The 19912-nt window shown below is 43.3% G+C and overlaps 1 protein-coding gene and 1 long non-coding RNA gene across 5 annotated transcripts in view; one reads left to right on the top strand and one right to left on the bottom strand.

Annotated features, from left to right (window-relative positions):
- The window catches only part of FYB2 (FYN binding protein 2), a 133953-nt gene that overhangs the window by 27114 nt on the left and 86927 nt on the right, over nucleotides 1-19912 (top strand). For 2 of the 4 annotated variants that reach the window (XM_072820384.1, XM_072820386.1), the window contains exons 2-4: nucleotides 2574-3306; nucleotides 6698-6859; nucleotides 9770-9800. In XM_072820384.1, coding sequence (XP_072676485.1) covers nucleotides 2574-3306; nucleotides 6698-6859; nucleotides 9770-9800 — 926 coding nt within the window. Of the gene's footprint in view, nucleotides 1-2573; nucleotides 3307-6697; nucleotides 6860-9766; nucleotides 9801-19912 lie in introns of all 4 variants that reach the window. The other 2 variants (XM_072820383.1, XM_072820385.1) reach the window with 1 other exon arrangement.
- On the bottom strand, nucleotides 214-11731 carry LOC140630369 (uncharacterized). Its single transcript, XR_012028137.1, has 4 exons — nucleotides 11538-11731; nucleotides 8626-8763; nucleotides 5273-5332; nucleotides 214-1266 (listed from the first exon to the last, which is right to left on the bottom strand). It is a non-coding gene; the product is annotated as an uncharacterized lncRNA (long non-coding RNA).

Raw genomic sequence — 19912 nt, 5'->3', positions numbered from 1 at the left:
GTAGGAGTGTAAGATGGTACAGCTGTTACAGAAAACAGTATGGTCGTTGCTCAAAAAATTAAACATAGAATTACAATAATGATTCAGTAATTCCACTTCTGGGCAAATACCCAAAAGGAATGGAAACCTGATTTCAAAGAGAGATTTGCATATCCATCTTTATAGGAATGTTATTTAAAGCATCTAAAAAGTGGAAGCAAAGAAAGTGTCCACCAACAGACGAATAGATAAACAATATGTGGTATATACATACAATGGAATATTATTCAGTTTTAAAAAAGAGAAAATTTTGCCACATGCCACAACATGAATGAACCTCAGGGACAGTATGCTAAGTGAAATAAGCCAGTCACAAAAAGATAATTACTGTATGATTCCCCTTATATGAGCTACTTGAAAAATCATAGAGAAAGGAAGTAGAATGGTGAGTGCTGGGGGTAGGACGTAGGGAGTGGAGAACTACTGCATAATGGTGATGGAGTTCTAGTTTTGCAAGATGAAAAGGGTTCTGGACATTTGCAGCAATGTGAGTGCCCTTAATACCACTGAATCATACGTATAAAATGGTTAAGAGGGTGAATTTTAAATGACGTGTATCTTACCACAATTTTAAAAATATAAACCACTGTGGTAGGTCTACAGCTCTCTCCTTTGATCCTTACAATAACCTTCCACTGTTAGTAGAGTAGTCCCTTTTTATAGTGAGGAAAATAAAGCTCAGGGAAATGAATTGCCCAAGGCATAGAACTAGAAAATGGCAGAGCAGAGCCTCCTACTCAGCTCTCCTGGTTCCATGCCCAGTGCTGGCTTCCCTCACATCAGGGGAGAGGAAGTATAGTTGAATTAATTTGACCTCTGGTTGAAATCTATTTAAGAAATCAAGACTTAGCAATTCATGGGGGAAAAAAACTATAAATGTGTACGTGTGTGTGAGTGTGTATGAGTGTGATAGAGAGGAAGGGAGGGCCTGGAGGCAGGCAGCCTGGGGGAGAGAGCATACAAGCAAGCTCCCAGACACCTGCTTCTTGCTACTTCAACTTCCCTCCATCCCTGAATCTTCGGAGGACAGGTGTGAGTCAACTGTAAACATGGTGAGAAAAGGTCACCAGCATTCCCTCAGATGGCAAAACGAGAAGCGACTGGTGTGGAGATTGTCTTGCTACACGAAACTCGGTCCTTTATAAGATGACCAGGAGAAGACAGTGGCTCTCTGAAAGGGCTCCATGCGCTGTCCACTCACACTCTACCTCCACCTCTTCCTTCCTCCTGGGGAGACAAAAGATGGCAAAGTGCAGTTATAAAACTAAATCAAAAAAAAAAAAATAAAAATAAATCAGACCTGGTGAGAAAAAAGGGGAGCAGTGGGAACAACACTGAGCAGGAGGCAAGCCCCATCCTACCTGCCAGACCACCCCCGGCCCGGGTAATGCCAGGCACATCCTTCCTCAGCCGCAAGGGTTGGGCTGCTATTCCTACCATTGTTTTCAGATAGATAGATAGATTTATTGATTTATTTGTGAATGATAGAGAGAGAGAGAGGCAGAGACACAGGAGGAGGGAGAAGCAGGCCCCATGCTGGGAGCCTGACGCGGGATGCGATCCCAGGACTCCAGGATAGCGCCCTGGGCCAAAGGCAGGCGCTAAACTGTGGAGCCAGCCAGGGATCCCCCCTACGACTGTTTTCATATACTGAATTCAGCTCAGAAGGTAGAGCACACTCTCCCAAGGAGAGTCAAAACACAAGAGCATCAGCTAGCCTCTTCCAAATAGCTCTGATTTATCCCGGGCTTGCTGGCACCGTGATGGACACTCCACGCATAGTGGCCCTAACCCTTTTACCACTTGACCCCTTCTTTCCATGATGAGACTATGCTGAGAGCTAATATCACATTTCCCAGAGTTATTTGCCTAGATGATAAAGAACAGAGTCAGAATTTAAATGTAGACCGGTCTAGTTCCAAAGTTAAGTTCAACAGCCAAGAGAACCAGAGCTATGGAAGCACGAGGAGACCGGGAAGAAGTTAGCTCTACCTGTCAGCCCAGGGAAAGGCTTCCTGGAGAAAAGTGGGCATCGAAGTTGCAAGAGAGCAACTGACAAGTTAGGTGGAGGGTGAATTTTGTGAAGCAAGAACATATAAGCAAAGTCAGGGTGGTCAATGGTACAGATTTCTAGAAAATGATAATGCCATTTGGTTTAAGGGTAGTTGTGGTGGGCTGTGGCTGGAGACCATAATCCCACCAGATTATGAAGAACTTTGAATGCTGTGCTAGGAGGTTTAGAACTTGTAGAGGCAACAAGGCACCACCAAGAATCTGTATCAAGGGCTTTATCAGCAATTGTCAATACTGTCTCCTTTATAAGTATCCTTTACGTGTTGTGACGGAATTAAACAGACCTGAAGTGTTTCAAAGAGGAGACATTTGTTTTCATTGCACCTCACATAGAGGTCGTGTTACCAGCTGACAAGGCCCACTAAGCAATGGTGTTGTATCAGCACTTACATGTGCAGTGAAGTCAACTAATCAGTTTTTTTCCCTAGAGTAATGAGACTTTTTTTTTTCTTACGCTTTAGGAAGGGCTAAGAAACTTCAAGGAACTTCGAGCTAAATTTCAAAAGTTTGATGCGCCACCTCCTCCAGGACCTATTAAATTCTCAGCAGGTGTTTCTCGAAAGGGTGGCATTCGAAACACACAGTCAACAAGAACTTTGGCCAATGGGAAACCCCTCTTGCCCAACCACAATCCGCTCCCACTATGCTGTTCTAGTGCTGAACCCCAGCTTCTTAAACTCCAGGATATGAAAGTGGCCCAGGGGAGCAAGATTCAGAAATGTCCGAATTCCCCAGGACCTCCAGAGAGGTCTCCTGGTTCTGCAGTGAATTTACAGAAAACTTCTCTGCTGTTAGACGTGAGTCAGTCAAGTGCTGAGATAACCAACGAGAGGAGAGTAGCAGTGACAGATAGCTTCAAAGACAAGCTCTGGAACTGGGAGAAGGTGTCATCTCGAAATGAGATGTCTTCAGCTTCTTTCCTTCCCAGTTATACAAACAGGGGCTTCCATCCGGAGGAGCAGCAAAGCAGAGGGCTTACTCCAAAAGAACCCAGGAGACAGCTGGAAACAGAAGGAGCCCAGACCCTACCTTCCCAGAGTTACTCGGTGGCCCAAAGAAAATCACCTGAAGATCCCACTTTTCTATTTTTTCAACATGGCAGGAAGAGCCTAGAAACCCCTCACCCTGAGAGGAGCCCAGCGGGGAGCTCCTGCCAGCCTGTCTATGAGAGTGAACTTGCCAGCCAGACCCCAGGTGAGAATTCATCCTCGTGGGCCTAGGGGATGGGCCACTAAGTTCTTCTAATTTAGAGCTTACTGATGGTCATGTTTGATCTGGGCGAGTTTTGCTCCAAACTCCAGAGCAGGTATTCTAAGCCCATCTGCCAAATTGTAATTTCAGGCCTGGGTAAATGCTTGATCTCCTGCAATTCTATTGAAAGTTTGGTCAAGCTTGGGTTTGAATCCTAGCTCTATATCTTAAAAAGATGCATAAGCTTGGGCAGTCTACTTAACTTTGTATGGCCTGGTCTGCTCTGCTACGAATCGGATTCATCACCAATATGCCCCAACCTGGTAAACAGCACAACCCTCCTTGTAGTTGCTGCAGCCAAAAGCCTAGGTGCCACGCTCTATTCTTCTTTCCCCCTCATTCTTTGCACCCACTGCATCAGCAAGCTCTTGGTTCTACCAGCAAAATATGTTCTGTATCCTCCTGCTTTAGTCAATTTCTGCCCTCTGCCCTGTCCAGACCACTGTCCACACCACTGTCCTCTCTCTCCTGGACCACAGTGGTCCGGCTGGTTTCCCTGCTTCTACATGCTTGCCCCCTACGACCTGATTCTTCTCCTAGTGGGCACAGTGATCCTCTAAATCATAAATTAGACCATAGCACTCCCCTGCTCAAGTTCAACTCTGGCCATTCTATACCATCTGATGTCATTTGGCCCCTCTTACCTCTCTTACTCCTCCTTTTACCACACCGGCCTTCTTGCTTTCCCTTAGATAAACCATGCTAGTTCCACCCCAGGGCCTTTGTACTTGCTGATACTCTGCCTGGAACATACTTCCTTCCCCCCAGGCCTTTGATGTCTCCCTCCCTCACTTCATCATGGTTTCTGCTCAGTGTCATCTGTTGTGAGTGGAATTTGTGAGTCACCATCTAAAATGACTACCCCACCTCCATCAGTCTCTGTCGTCTTACATGGCTTTGACTTTCATATCCCATCCTCACCTGGTATATTGTTACATAGCTGTTTGTTTACTTCAGTAAAATATAAGTTACATAAGGATAAAAACTGTCTTCTTGACCATGTATCCCTAGCACCTAAAAGAACAAAGCCAGGTTCAGTAGGTCCTCAAAAAGGATTTGTTGAATGCTTGAATGGGTGGATGGATGGATGGATGGATGGATGGGCAGGAGTGGGTGGAGGGATCTCCTGCTTACAATAGTACATGCTTCCCCCTCTGAATTTAGAATAGTCTGAACTACTTACTACTGATTTCATGGCTCTGCACCTCCTGGACCCTGCTTATGTATCTGACTCATTGCTGCCCGTCTCCCCCTGGCTCAAGAGCGGACACATGGATTTCTTGCTATTCCATGAAGAGCCTTTATTATGCTCGGAACGTTTACATTTGCTGTTCTTCTTCCTAGACAACTCTCCTCTGAGCTTTCTGTAGCTGCATTTAGATCTAAGTTCACATGACACTTTTTCAGATAACCTCTTTAGCTAAAGCCCACTACTTCACCATCAGCAGTTTGCGCTCTTTCATAGCAGCCTGTTCTAGTTCTTTCATAGACCTGACAGGTCTCTGTGATTACCTTGTTTATTTGTCTGCATGCGTATCCTCAGTCTCCCCCTATTAAAATGAAAATTCTTGAGGGTGATCTCTATCTCTATTCTTTTTTTTCCTCAAGATTTTTATTTTTTATTTGTTCATGAGAGACACAGAGAGAGGCAGACACACAGGCAGAGGTAGAAGAAGGCTCCCTGTAGGGAGCCTGATGCGGGACTCAATCCCAGGACCCTGGGATCACGCCCTGAGCCAAAGGCAGATGTTCAACCACTGGGCCACCCAGGCCTCTATCTCTATTCTTGTTCTTAACTCTATACCCAACTTCTAGAATGATGCCTGGAAAATAGTAGATAAATCGTTATTGATGAAGGGATAAGAAAAGAGGATGAATGGGAAGAAGGAAAGAAGGATGGGCCACCTACCTGATGGAGCTGTTGAGGGGATTAAACGAAATGACCCATGTCCATCTCTTAGCCCAGGGCCTGGTAAAAATTAGGAACCCAGTTAGTAAGGGATCACTCATTCTCACTACATCTTCTCCTTAATTTGATAAGAACTATAATTTCTGACATCCCAACTTATAAGTAAAGCCTATGAAGAGAGGAACTCAGACCAGACTGATGTAACCCCTGCTGGCAGGGGCAAGAAGGAAGCTTCCCCCCACCACCACCCATCCCCTCTTTGCTCCCAGAGGGCAGCAGGGCTCTGTGGAAGTTGCACTGAGGAACTTGTAAAACACTGGCCAACGTCTTTATTTTTACCAGGGATGGTGCATGTTGTCAACCATTGTATTATGTGAACCCCAAATCATGGCCCATGGATCATACAAGATTTTGTGCTATTTTCAGTCTAAGAGGCAGATACAATTTTCATACACAATACTGGACTTTCTGCTGGAGTTTGGCCTCTGAGCACAGAAGGGCAAAATGCATGAAATTGAGACTGTCCTGGGAAATTCCAGGACATAAAACCACAAAATCCACAGATGCCCATATACCACAAAGTTAGCCCTGAAGCTTGTCCCAGGCTATGAGTCCTAGAAATCAGGCATCAATCCCCCTCGTCTTTACAGTGCCAATGTTATTTGCATGTCATAAGCAACTGAAGCACCCTTCAGGGGATAGTTGCCATCCATTTCCTTGGAGGCAGGCACTGTGCTTGATGCTGGCAAGAGATCAGTATACCCTGGTCCCCACACACGAGGAGCCAACACTCAATGGGAAGATAGATCTGCCCCTCTGATATATCACAACACCGATAGAGACATAATAAGGATACATCATGGGAATACAAAACAGAGACAGGTTAATTCTTACCTTGATTTTAAAATCAATGAAAGTTTCCCAGAGGAGGTGTCATTGGTGACCCAGGGCCTTAAAGAATGAATCAGAGCTATCTGAGAAAGAAGTGAGGGAACAGCATTCCAGAACCAAGAAAGGCATGAATGAAGTCTTGGATATATGATGGCTTTTTACATCAAATTTGGAGAATTGAGAAGCCATTGGCATGAGTGAAAGATATTTGGGCTGAAGGTTGGGAAAATAGGATGGTAAGTGTGGTAAGAAGAGAATCTGGAAACGTGGACTGGGGCCATGTGGTATTGACATGCCAGAGGATGGAGTACACACGTAGATGTCAAGCCAAGGAAGCCAGGCTTTTTCCTCTGGGCAGCAGGCCCGTGATATGATCAGGACACTCTGGTCAGTAGGAGGACAGTAGACTAGAGGGGAGAAAGACTGAGGCAAGGACTGTCAATTTAATGGAGGAAGCCATGAAATGGAAATAGTATTAGCCTGCATTTTTAAAATTTAATTTTTTTGTTTTTGTTTTTTACTATCCATGCTCAGAGAAACAGCCAGTTGACAGGCATCATCAACTTCTCAAAACAAAACAACTGCCTCCCATCAAGTCCCTGGGTCCTCCTCCTCCAAAGCCTCCGAAGCCACCAGTTGTAAACCTCCAGGCCTTCCAGAGGCAGGCGGCTGCGATTTCCGAGAGCCACAGGGAAGGTAAGGAAATGCACAGGGCTCTGCACAAAGCCAGCCAGTGGGAGTCACGGCTCCAATGCCTCATCCCCCCATTACTTCCCTCTCTGTGTGTCAACTCCCAGGTGATAATGCCGAACTGCTTTTCCATGAGGCTGGACATCCATCACTGGTTATTTTTACGTAGAGGCCGTGGCAGCTTGCCCGTGAAATGGCAAATCTGCAGGAATTGGCCCCTTATCGCTCCTGGGCCAGTCTGCCTCCCTGGAGAGCATTGCATTTGATCACTGGGACTAGGTCCAAGAGGAAGAAAAAGAAAGTAGTGGAGCAGGGAGCCGGGAGCTTTTGTGTTTCCTACAAAGCCTGTGTTGTCAACACAATCAGTGCAATAGGAGAGGAGAGGGAGTGAAAAGGGAGGAAAGTCAGTGTGAACTTGACCTGTGATCCTAATGGAGGGTCCCTCAGGCCTCTGTCATCTGCCTTCAGTAATTAGTTGAAGGCCCCCACCCCCACCCCACCCCCTGCCACTGGCCCTTTCCAGAAACAAGCCAATTTTTTGTGCTGTTTTGTGTCTTTCTCTGTTACTTAAAGGAATATCTTCTCATCCCCTTTCCACCAACACTGTGCTTGGATCCTGTTGACACTGTAAATACCTTTGCTTATGTTTGCTCTAATGGAACTTGATGTGAACACACACTTTGGTGTGGCACATAGTTCCATGCTAACATCTGTCTTACTGTGGCCATGAGTGCCAGCAGATGGTACGCTCAGAGAGCTGATGGCATCTTGCATTGCTCATTTGACTGCTTTGAAAACCTCATGATTGTTAAACATCCTGAACTCATAGTTTCTCAAACTTCAGCCTGCACCAGAATCACCTAGAGGATTTGTTAAAACACAGATCACAGGGCCCCATTCCCAGAGTTTCTGATTTGTTTGGTCTGGATTGGGTACCTAAGAATTTTCCTTTTTAACAAATTCCTCAGGGCAGGGGGGTTACTGATGCTACTGGTCCAGGGACCATACTTTGAGAACCACTGCTGCAGATCATCTTGAGTCTTAGCCTAAAAGAAAATTCTATATAAAGAGATAGAACATGCTGGCTGCCATCTTGTGTCCCCTCATGCATGCACCTAGTCTCCGTTGGTTTGGCCGGGACCCTCTGAGCGCCAACCTTAGTCCCCCAAGGTCCCATTTCCACTCCATCAAGATGAGAGAAACTGTCACGAACCAGGAGAAACGGGCCAGATTGCAAGCCCAGGTGCACATTGGTGGGGAAGGAACATCTTGCTAGAAGACGATGGTTCACAGAAGGGCTACAGCAGATGATAAAAACCTTAATTCTCCTTTTTAAAAAGATGGTTTTATTTATTTATTTATTTATTTATTTATTTATTTATTTATTTATTTATTTATTTATTTATTAGCATGAAAGAGCCTGAGCAGGGCGGGGGGTAAGGGGCAGAGGGAGAAGGAGAAGCAGACTCCCCACCCAGCATGGAACCCGACATGGGGCTCGATCCCAGGACCCATGATCACGACCTGAGCCAAAGGCAGACACTCAACCCACTGAGCCACCCAAGAGCCCCAAACCTTAGTTCCCCTTAAAGAAGTTAGGAGTAAACAATATCTCTGGTATTGAAGAAGTGAGTATGTTCATAAACCAAGGAACAGTTCTCTCTCTTCACAACCCTGAAGTTCCAGCACATGAGGCAGCGAACACTTTCACCCTCACAGGCCTTGCTGAGAGGAAGCAGCTGGAAGAAACGCTTCCAGAGTCTTAGACCAACCTGGTGCAGACAGTCTGACTAGTTGAAGAAGACTGGCTGAAGCTCTGCCCACACAATCCGAGGTTGAAACAGCACCACTTGTTACCGGAGAGGACAAAGAGGATGATGTTCTGGATCTTGTGGGGAACTTTGAGGAAACTTCCAAGAATGAAGCAAAATGATTTGAGTCAGTTTCTGAAGAAGACAAAACTTGAAGAAGTTCCTGGGAACTGCTGTCTTATATTAGGACTGCTTTCAAAAATTTTGTTCATGGATCTGATGGACTCTAGATCTCTAGTCTTTTAAGTGCAAGCCCCTTGGACGACACTGCAGCACTTTTCAGTTTTTGCTTGGATACTATTAATTCTTTGCAGCTAATTAAACTGAAGTTTGAAACAAGGTTAATAAAGTTCTTTACCTGGCTAAAAAAGGAAGGAAAGAAAAGGGAAAAAAGTGCTCTTCTAAATATAACTTAAATAATAATTTGGCCACCTCTATAACCAAGAAGGCCAAGTATGGTTTTTAGAAACGTTAAATAATTCAGGTCTCAAAATGTCTCTCTGAAAGCAAAGAAGGTTGTCAGAGAACCCAGAACAAAGCACCAAGTCTTCTGTGATAAAATGGCCTTTGTAAATCCCAGCTCCCCCACTCACTAGCTCTTTAAGTTTGGGCATGTTGCTCACGGAGCCTCATTGTCCTTATCTGTAAAATGGGGTTGACAATAACATTCATCTCCCAGGACTTTTGTGAGGATAACTGAGATGAGTCATGGAAGGAGTTTAAACAGTGCTTGGCACACCAGTAAGCGCTCCATAGACACACCGTTATCATTATTCTAAGCTTGTATTGAGCAGCTAGCTGCACTCTTTGCCCTGGGCCCTGCGATGGATACATGAGTTAAAGAGCCCCACACGAGTTCTGGTGCTCCGGGTCAGAGTCTAATCTGAAAGATCAAGATCATCCTCACAAAGAAGCACTCTATAGTGTGGGTGAGTGCTGCACTGCAGGACAGAGGGTCCCCTGGGTGCTGGGGGTGGGGGAGGCTTGGGGTGCCAGTGAGTTGCCATTCCTCATTTTGTCTCTGGGTCAGGGCATTGCACAAAGTTCACTTTAACCAGGCCACCACTTGCTCCCCTTTTCACTCTGCCTCTTGCTCTTGCAGCAGCTGGGAAAGAGCACTGCCTGCCTCCCGAGAGGTGAGTACCTGTTCCTGAGTTGGCGGGAAGCACAGCCCACCGAGCACCGACAGGTTGCTTAGCCAGCCTGAGAGCAGGCAATAAGCACAAGCCAGGTGTCTGCATTTCTCAGAAGGGTTGCAGGAAGAACAGATTTATAAGCAACAAACTGCAACTTTTGTTTTAGAGAGAGATTAAATAAACTGCATTTAACTGCTGTGCTGACATTAAATTGCAAAGATGGTCCTCTGAGGTACTTTTATTTATTATACAGTTGGGTTCAGTAAATTGAAACATCAGCTTCCATAGTAGTAAATCGAATTAGAGGCTACAGAATGCTGTGGGCAGCTGGTGTGATGTTAGGAATTGGTAATGGGACAAAAGACCTTCTGTTTTTGCTGTACTTATTCTGAGAATTTTGCCATACTGGTGTCAGTTCATATATTCACTCATCCAAATATTATCTGTTTGAGCCCGTTGATGTGTCATGCATTGAGCTGGCTACTTTATATAGATTTTCTCTCTTCCTTTTCTCAAGACTGCAAAATTGGTGCTACTGTCCTCATTTTATAGCTAAAGACATTGGGCTCAGAAAGTTTGGCCTCATTAAAAAAATATATGTAAAAATAAAATAAAATAATAAAAAAAGAAAGTTTGGCCTCTTGCAGAACTGTGATTCCAACCCAAATATCCCTAAACTATTTTTTATTAAATATAATGGGAATAGAAGATTGTGTAAACTTGAGGTGTACAAGGTGTTAGTTTGACACATTTACAAATTGCAGTAGGATTACTAAAACAGCGTTAGCTAACACCTTTATCACCTCACATAATTTTCATTTCTTTTTTGTGTTAAGAACAGTTAAGATTCAATTTCTTAGTAACTTTAAAATTTATAATACATTATTTTTTACTGTAATCACTGTTTACACATTAGATCTCCAAAACTAACTTATGTACTAGTTGTAAGTTTGTGCCCTTAAACATCTCCCCAATTCACCTACCCCTCAGCCCCTGGTAACTACGATTTACTCTTTTGAAATACTCTGCTTTTACAAGTTTCAGTTTTTTTAGATTTCATGTATAAGTGATACTATACAGTGAATGTTTTTCTCTGTCTGACTTATCTCCCTTAGCATAAATGCCACCGAAGTCCATCCATGTTGTCACAGATGGCAGGATTTTCTTCTTTCTTGTGACTAAATAGCATTGCTGTGTATATATATATACTCCGTGTCTTTATCCACTCATCTGTTGATGGACGCTTGGGTTGTTTCCATCTTGGCTATTGTGAATAATGCTGCGGTATTAGTATGAATCAAGCAGTATTTCTTTGAGATGCTGATTTCATTTCCTTCAGAAACATACCCAGGAGTGCTGAGTCATATGGCAGTTCAATTCCTTTTTTTCCCCCCTTTTAAAGACTATTTATTTACTCATGAGAGAGAGAGAGAGAGAGACAGAGACAGGCAAAGAGAGAACCAGGCTCCATGCAGGCAGCCTGATGTGAGACTCGATCCCAAGACCCCAGGATCACAACCTGGGCCTAAGGCAGGCACTCAACTGCTGAGCCACCCAGGTGTCCCGGCAGTTCAATTCTTAATTGAACCTCTATAGGCTTTTCCATAATGGCTGTACTAACAGGAGTGCCCAAATTGTTTTGATTATATGACCTCACTTCTTCACAAAAATGTTCTTTTCTCAAGAGGGTCAGGCTTAGAAGAAGTAGACATAAAAACAAATAATTATATTACTTACCAAATGTTTATAATAGTAGAATATGTTAAGTTTTCTAATAGAGGAAAGTATAAGATTTAGAGGTTGCACCGGGATCCCTGGGTGGCGCAGTGGTTTAGCGCCTGCCTTTGGCCCAGGGCGCGATCCTGGAGACCCGGGATCGAATCCCACATCGGGCTCCGGGTGCATGGAGCCTGCTTCTCCCTCTGCCTGTGTCTCTGCCTCTCTCTCTCTCTCTCTCTCTCTCTCTCTCTGTGACTATCATAAAAAAAAAAAACCCACTAGAGGTTGCACCAATATGGGAGTGATTGCCTGTCTCTCTCTCTCTCTCTCTCTCTCTGTGACTATCATAAAAAAAAAAACCCCACTAGAGGTTGCACCAATATGGGAGTGATTGCCTGTCCTTGGGAGAGTCAATGAAGTCTTTCTAGAAATTGTATTTTTTTTTTGGCTAAAATCATTCTACATAACAAGCAACAAAATATCAGCAGCATACAGCAGGAGTGTGAGTTCAGCTGATCTGGGCTGAGCTCAGCTAGTGTTGCTAGTATGTTGCAGACTACCTAGGGAGGTTTACTGATACTGACTGGGGTTGCTCATGTGTGGGGGTCACCCTGCAGCTGCTGATCTAGGATTGCCTTGGCTGGCATGAGTGGGGCAACCTGACTTTGCACCAGCTGTCTCACCCTCCAGCAAGCTAACTGAGGAATGAGCTGCAGGCAAGCAAGACAGTACCGATTGCACAAACAACTTTTAAACTCTGCTGTATCATATTTGCTAACATCTTATGGGTCAAAGCAAGTCACGTGGCCCAGCTTCAGCATGGGAGGAAGCCAGAACACTACCTATAAAAGGGCAGGGATCTAGAAAGGAAACACTTGCAGTGAGTATGGAGGGTAGATATGTACTGGATAACATAGGGAGGGGTGCTGTAGGCCCAGGCAGGAGGTGTAAGGAAGCAGGTCTCAATGGTGAAAATTAGAAATAGATAAGTAGAACTGGTGTGGTAAGGTTGGGATGGAATGGAGAGAAATGCTATTGTGGAGGTAGACAGGAACCAAATCTTGGAGGTTCTTGTCCACCAAGGACTAGATAAGACCTCCTTGTTCACCAAGGAACAAGCCCACCAAGGACTAGGTAAGACCTCCTTGTTCACCAAGGAACAAGCCCAAAAAGGACTAGATAAGACCTCTGTGTTCACCAAGGAACTGACCAAGTGGTGTTGGGTGTGGTTCACGTGTACCAGGAACTCCTAGTTTAGTCGCCCATTTAAAAGAGTTAAATGACAACACAGAGTAGGTCAGTGAAGCCACATTCTCTGTGCATTTGTGTGAAAGAGGAAAAACCATTTAGACAGCTAAGGCAATGATTTGCACTGTTTACTCAATGAACACAGGCCCCAGGGTGACAGTTTGAGGGGACAATATAATTCTGTGCTCTGAGTCCATCTTGGTTCCCTTATGACTCACATTCTGAGAGCATCTCCATGTGACTATACGTGTGCTACAATGGTGATAGATGCACCAATGGATGTTCAGTATAGAGATAGAGCATGACTGAGAACAAGGCAGTAATAATAAAGTGGAGGATAAACAGATGCAAAGTATTCCTTTATAAATATTTTATTTATTCATAAGACACACAGAGAGAGGCAGAGACACAGGCAGAGGGAGAAGCAAGGCCCCATGGGGTGCCTGATGTGGGATTCGATCCCAGGACCCGGGAATCACGACCTGAGCCAAAGGCAGATGCTCAACCACTGAGCCACCACGATGCCCCCAGATGCAAAGTATTCTGATGTAGAAGAATAAGAGATGAAGTTGGATTCCCAAGTTAATTAGGTGCCATGCTGAGGAATTGGGACTGTAGGTTGCGGTGATGAGTTAACTTAAACAAGTGCCGTGATGCTGAGCAGCCTTACGGACAACTTCCATGGAAACCAGGGCTTGTTTGGAAGGAACGTCTCCTATGTTCATGGTATTGATCTTCAGTACAAGTATTAGATTAGAAACAGAATATATTGGGTCTCATTACTGGAAGGGGACCTGGCAATTATCAGATGTAGCAAGCTGCACAGCATAATATTAACACTTCTGGGGGTTTTAAACTGAGCCCTACCACTTAACATCTATATAACCTTGGACAAATGCCTTAACCTCTGCAAACCTTAGTTTCTACTTAAGTAAAATGGGAGGCCGATAGGACCTGACTCATACAGTTGTGGTGAGAGTTAGATAAAACAATGATCGTAAAGCATTGAGTGCAGTGCCAAGCACCTAGAGAGTGTTCGATAAAACTTGCTGAGCTGTTATATAACCCCCTCCAAAGGCAGGAATCATAATTAGAACCTTAATGCCTTCAAAAATCATTTGATGAAAAGCTCATTCTCTGAAGAGTCCAATGTTTTTCTTGTTGGGGCAGATTTTATTCATTCAACATATATTCATTGACTACTATATGCCAAGCCCTCATATACACACTGAGAATATAGCAAAGTACAAAGTAGACAAAAGTATCTTACATGCATGCACACATATGTGTGCACACACATTAGTTTTATTTATTTAAAATCCAAGTTGCGCTTGGACCAAAACCGACCTCCCTACCCCAGACTCCCAGCCATCTGTCCAAGACCTACTCATTGGTACAGTAGACAGGGTCTCTACCCCTCCATTACCTGGCAGTTCTTAAAACACCTAAGGAATACATCATACTGTTAAATAAAACTTTCATTATTTTCAACTATTATTCATAAAAGAGAAGTCTATGTTTTAGCTGTATTTTTATGGATATATATTTTTAATCATCTTGTTAGAAACTCAGTGCATTTACAGTAGGCGCTTTCACTTTTGAACCTCTTCATATCCTGTATTAAATGGGAGAAGCAGCACTAGGCACTGCACCCAGTACAAGTCTGGGGTCAGATTCACATAGAGCCAAAACCCCTCCTCTACAACTCTGACAGCCCGGAGCTGTGATACACACATCTGTAAAGTCAACACAATAATACTTACTTCATTGATTGTCATGAAGACTAAATGAGATAAATTGAAAGTATGGAAAATACAGAAGGTGTACAATGAGTCTTGGTTTCCTCAACCTGTGGCCTCTCCATCCCTTGTTATCTCTGGAATAAATATCTCATTAGTTCCCAACAGTGAAATGATTCTTGGGAGATTATTCTTTGTCATCATTCTTTCATGCAAACCAAGCTGGCTGGTATACCTCTTGAATAAGCAGCCCCTATTTCTGTGAGCAAAGCAGGTTCGTCCCAGGGCAGCAATTAACGCTGAGTCTCTGTCAGTACTTAGCAGAGTCGGCTAATATTTTATTCATTAGCTGTAAATATGGCTTTCCTCCCATTAAGATGTGTCAGAGTGTCGTCCTGACTCAGGAAATCTCTGACTCAGACACGAGGGAAGGGAGAGCCTACTTTTTCTTCGGGAGAAAAGATTCATACAGTATAGCATTTCTCAGACCAGGGTCTGTGGGTGGATCTCAGGAGTCTACCATTTTCTCTTCTGAACTTTTTAATTTTGTGTTTTCATCTTAATGATAGTCTTTAAAAGATAGTATAAGCCTATTTTGAGTCTTCTAGATGATTTATTTCAACCTAATATTTTGGAACATGCTTTTGTGTTTGTGTTTTTGATATTTCTACCCCATACAGAGTGAAAACTACAAATGCCTCCGAGGGCTGGTGGGTTATGTGACTATGTCTAGAAACTCCCTTAAACAACTGGGAGGGAGAGATCCTGTGGAAATGGGAAGAAATGCCTTACCTAAGGCTTTCAAGTGAAATATTCATAATATCAGAACACCACCACTGTGGGGTAAAGTAAAATGCATCTATACTCTTTATTTGAATAGTGGTAAGTGTTATAAAGAAAAGGTTTTAAAGAGTGTTCAGATAGTAACTGGGGACAAGGAGTGGGATAAAGAAAGTGTAGGATGATCAGGAAAGGCCTGAGGTGGTGACATTGAGGTTGAGCCCTACATGATGAGGACCTAGTCACAAAAGGTCTAGTAGCTGGACATTCCAGGACATTGCTGCTCATTCTAGCTGAACAGCTAGAGCAGTGAGTCAAGGGGGAAGTGTGTCTGCACATTGGGGGAGCAATAGCTAAAGCACAGTGTCCTGGTAAAATGGTGGGGGTCTTGAGAGCCATGGAGTGAATTTGGATGCTGCTCTCAAAATATGTTGGGAAACCACAGGAGTTTGAAACCAGGGAGTGACATGAGCTGACATTTATTTTGTAAAGATCCCTTTGAATGCTTCATAAATAATAAACTTAGTGAAGAAACAGGTAGAAATATCTTCAGAAGCCATTGCAACAACAAAACAGTAGCAATAAATAGAGCAATCAGCACTCCTACTGAGGGTGTCCTAAGCACTTTAAATATACGACTCCGTTTATGTTAATCCTAAGAGGTAGATGATATCCAATTTTGTAGATGAGGAAATTGAGTCACAGAGAGGTTTTATCACTTCATATGGACAAGGTGGTAGAGGTAGAGGTTAAAAAAATGAAGGGAATCAAGATGTATTTTGGAGGAAATGTAGTGATTGTGGGATCACCTGTGGAGAATGAGACAGGAGGGCAAGATTGGAATATAAGACCATTCCCGGGTGATTTGTTATTTCCATCACTGTTGGCACCAACATGTGTGGAGTCTTGGCACACACATCAGTGCTCAGTGCAAAATGACCCTTCATGAAAGCTATTGGGGATTTTTTTTTTTTTTTTTTTTTTTACTTAAACGAAACAAGCATGCCCTAGAGTCTCTGTTTGACCAGAACCTCTTAGGACTAGTTTTAAAGTTGTTTGGAGCTTAAATATGGCTACATGTCAGTTGGTCAAGACCTGCTCTGATTGACCAATGGCAAAACAGGTTCCTCACGGTGGTATCTGGGAAAAGATGAGCCCTCACATCCCAGTGTGCTAAATTGAATCACTATGGGGCAAGAATGAAGAGAGGGAGGTTTTTAAAGCCTGTACCTTATGAAGTTTAAGACACAGAATATTCAGGTGGATTTAGCCCAAGCCACTTCAATAAATTCTTATGCCTTTTTAATTAGGTTTCAGAAAACAACAAGGCCACTGTTTGGCCTTTCTTTCCAAGGGCAGTGGTGTCAAGAACAGTCTATTTGGGGGGCTTCTTTTGTATTTCCAAGTATTTTTCCTTTAAAAATAAATTCACCTATAGATTCTATTTTTTTTTAACACTTACCATAGAGAAGGACTTGTGCCCTTTATTAATGTCTCTTCTCTCCTTTTAAAACTCCCAACCAGGGGCAGCCCGGGTGGCTCAGCGGTTTAGCGCCACCTTCGGCCCAGGACGTAATCCTGGAGACCCGGAATCGAGTCCCGCGTCCGGCTCCCTGCATGGAGCCTGCTTCTCCCTCTGCCTGTGTCTCCGCCTCTCTCTGTGTGTCTCTCATGAATAAATAAAATCTTTAAAAAATAATAAAATAAAAATAAAACTCCCAACCACGACCACCCGATGAAGTTGGTGGTTAGCCGACTCTCTGACCATAGAGTTAGGTTAAGGAATCCAAGATAATGCAACTGGAATATCACCCCTGCAGGGCTTAACCTGGCCAACAGGGCTCCAGAGCATCACCTCTCAACCAACACTGCAGACTGCCTTTCAGAAGATTCATGTTGGATCTTTACCTGCAACAAAAGAGGGCAAGGTTTAATAGACTCATGGCCTGCTCTACAAATTGAGTCTAGACATTCTCCAGGCAGCTGTTCTTGAATGCATCTCCTGCCTTAAGATTTCTTTTTCTGTCTGGAGAAAGATCTGTGTGAGGGAGGCTGGCCAGGATGGAACTAAAGTATGAAAGTGTTTGGAGCCAAGTCTCATCTTTACTCCTTACTGGCATTCAAATGATAAGCTGGAAAAAATCATGACTTAGGAAGAAATCAGACAATAAAGTTACAGACTTAGAGCCTATTTTTGTACATAGGTTTGTTCAGAAGGTTGAATGGAAACTTATCTTTGAAAACATGCTGGGCATTGTTTAGCCCTTTACATCTGTTAGACTCATTTTAGCCCCATGATCATGTTAGGAAGGCAAAATTAATATTCCCATTTTGAGTTGAGAAACCAAGGACTCAGAGATGTTTCATGATTTGTCCTAAAGTATAAGATAATACAGAGCTAACATAGGGTGTGAACTCAGGACCAGATGTTCATAAGGATTTTCAACTACACTATCCTGTCTCAGAATTTTTCCAACATGAGCGATTTTGGGAGGTCCTGTTAGATTCTGAATTCCATGATTGTCTTTCTCACCTTTCTCACCTACTGAGAAGTAGACATGCCAGTAATAATTATTTAATGCCTAAGTGATAGACTAATTGAGTGACAGATTGAGGGAGGATAGACAGATAAAATGATACTGCTTTTCAGGAACTTTTTATAAATAAAGAAAACATTCCTAAGCTCTGTCAGCTGTATATTCTGCATTGATCTGCATGTCCAGTATCTTGTCCTTCTAATATTAAGCAAAGCTAAATAATTAGGACAATCTAAGCTCTGCATTTGCCTTTGTATATATCGTGGAAGGGCTCCTGCCATGTGCAGAAGTGGACTCATATGAAAGCTGCTCTGTCCTCTGCTCCTTCTTAGTCTAGCAAAATTCAGCTCCAAGTGACACTGCCAAGAAGCTTGTCCTTATCATTCTAGCCATCTCACAAGGCGCTCTCCTTTCATCCCCCACTTCTGTAGACCTATTACACTTTCATTCAGTAGTTATGTAATCAAACTAATCATCAAGCACTTTGCTTGATGATTAAAATAGAATAAAATTCAGAAACCCCAAACTGCTTACTAGGGCCGGGAAGGCCCTACCTGTTCTGACCACTCTGCACGCTCTTCCTTGTTCATGGTCTTTAGCCCACTGACTGGCCTTTTGGCCTCTCCTCAAACACAACAAGCATATTCTTACCAAGCACGAATGCTTGTTGCTTCCTGTGTATGGAGGGACCTCCTCCCAGATCTTTAACTGATGGCTCCTTTCCATCGCGCAGGATTTGTTCATTCTGTCAGTCAGTCAATGAATGTTTATTGAACCCCAGCTGTGTGCGAGACATGATCCGAGATGCTGATAATGCAATTTAAACAAAACAAAGTCTCTACCCTTGTGAATATACATTTTAGTTGGGAAGAAGGACAGAGAAGCAAATAATGATAAAATTAAAATAATAACAAATGCTTACATGTCCACTTCCCCGACCACACCTGTGTCTCCTGTCCCAAGGTACTATCTGTGCCATGCAGAGGTCTGCCTAATTCTCCTCTTAGTACTTATTAATGCTTCAAAGAATAATTATTCTGGTTTCTTTTTTAGTCTATACCACAAAGGTATTGAGTTCAAGGACCTTGTCTATTATTTGCTTTTATATTCTAGAACAGAGGAGGAGCTTAGTGAAAACATTCATGATGTGACATCATCTGTCTCTCTATGTAGGAGTTTTCAGTATAACTATGAGCTTCAGAAGAGAATCCAAACAATCAGGAGCCTATAATGTGCCAGGTGTTGTCTTTGTCACTAGGGACCCAGCCGTGAGTGATCTACAAGATCACAGAACAAAAGAGAAAAAAATTAAACTAATAAAAAGTAATGAAATGATTTAAAGATGAGGACAACGAACTGAGGAATGGCATAAAGCAGAAGGTTATACAGATAGAAATGGTGGGGAAGAGGGCTATTTGGAAAAGGAAGTAGAAGGACTTTCTTGAAGGCAAACTGTAAGGGGAGACCTCATGGTTGAGAAAGAGCTGGCCATACAGGGGCATTTCAGGTGGCAGCAACAGCATTTGCAAAATCCTTGAGGTGGGATGGAATGTGGTGTCCTTGCAAAACAGAAAGGAGGCAGGTGGGGTTAGAGTATCATGGAGGAAGAGGACGGTTGGACAAGAGTTTGGAGAGGCTGCTGGAAGTGAGATCATAAAGGGGGAAGCATTTGATGGTTTTGTCTGTTGTTGCTGTTTTTCATTAAGAATCATAGGAAGAGGGAGCCTTGGGTGGCTCATTCAGTTAAGCATCTGACTCTTGATCTCAGCTTAGGTCTTGATCTCGAGGTCATGAGATCAAACCCCACATTGGGCTCCATGCTGGGTGTGGAGCTTGTTTAAAAGAAGACAAAAAAAAAGAATCATAGGAAGTCTTGGAAAAGTCTTAAGCAAGGTTGTGACAAGGTTCAAGTCTTCTTTTTAAAAGATCATACTGACTGCTTTTAGAGACTAGATTATAGAAGGAACAGAGAATAACACCTAATGCATATTTTAAATAAAAAGTTGGGGTGTTTGGAAAGGCCATTGGTAGTAAAGATATGACATACAGAAGAGCCACATACACAGAGACACAGAAGCAGGAAACATCC

This window comes from Canis lupus, chromosome 3 (assembly GCF_048164855.1).
Source record: "Canis lupus baileyi chromosome 3, mCanLup2.hap1, whole genome shotgun sequence".
NCBI lineage: Eukaryota > Metazoa > Chordata > Mammalia > Carnivora > Canidae > Canis > Canis lupus.
The sequence above is the reverse complement of the archived record's forward strand: the minus strand, read 5'-3'. Positions and strand labels throughout refer to the sequence as shown.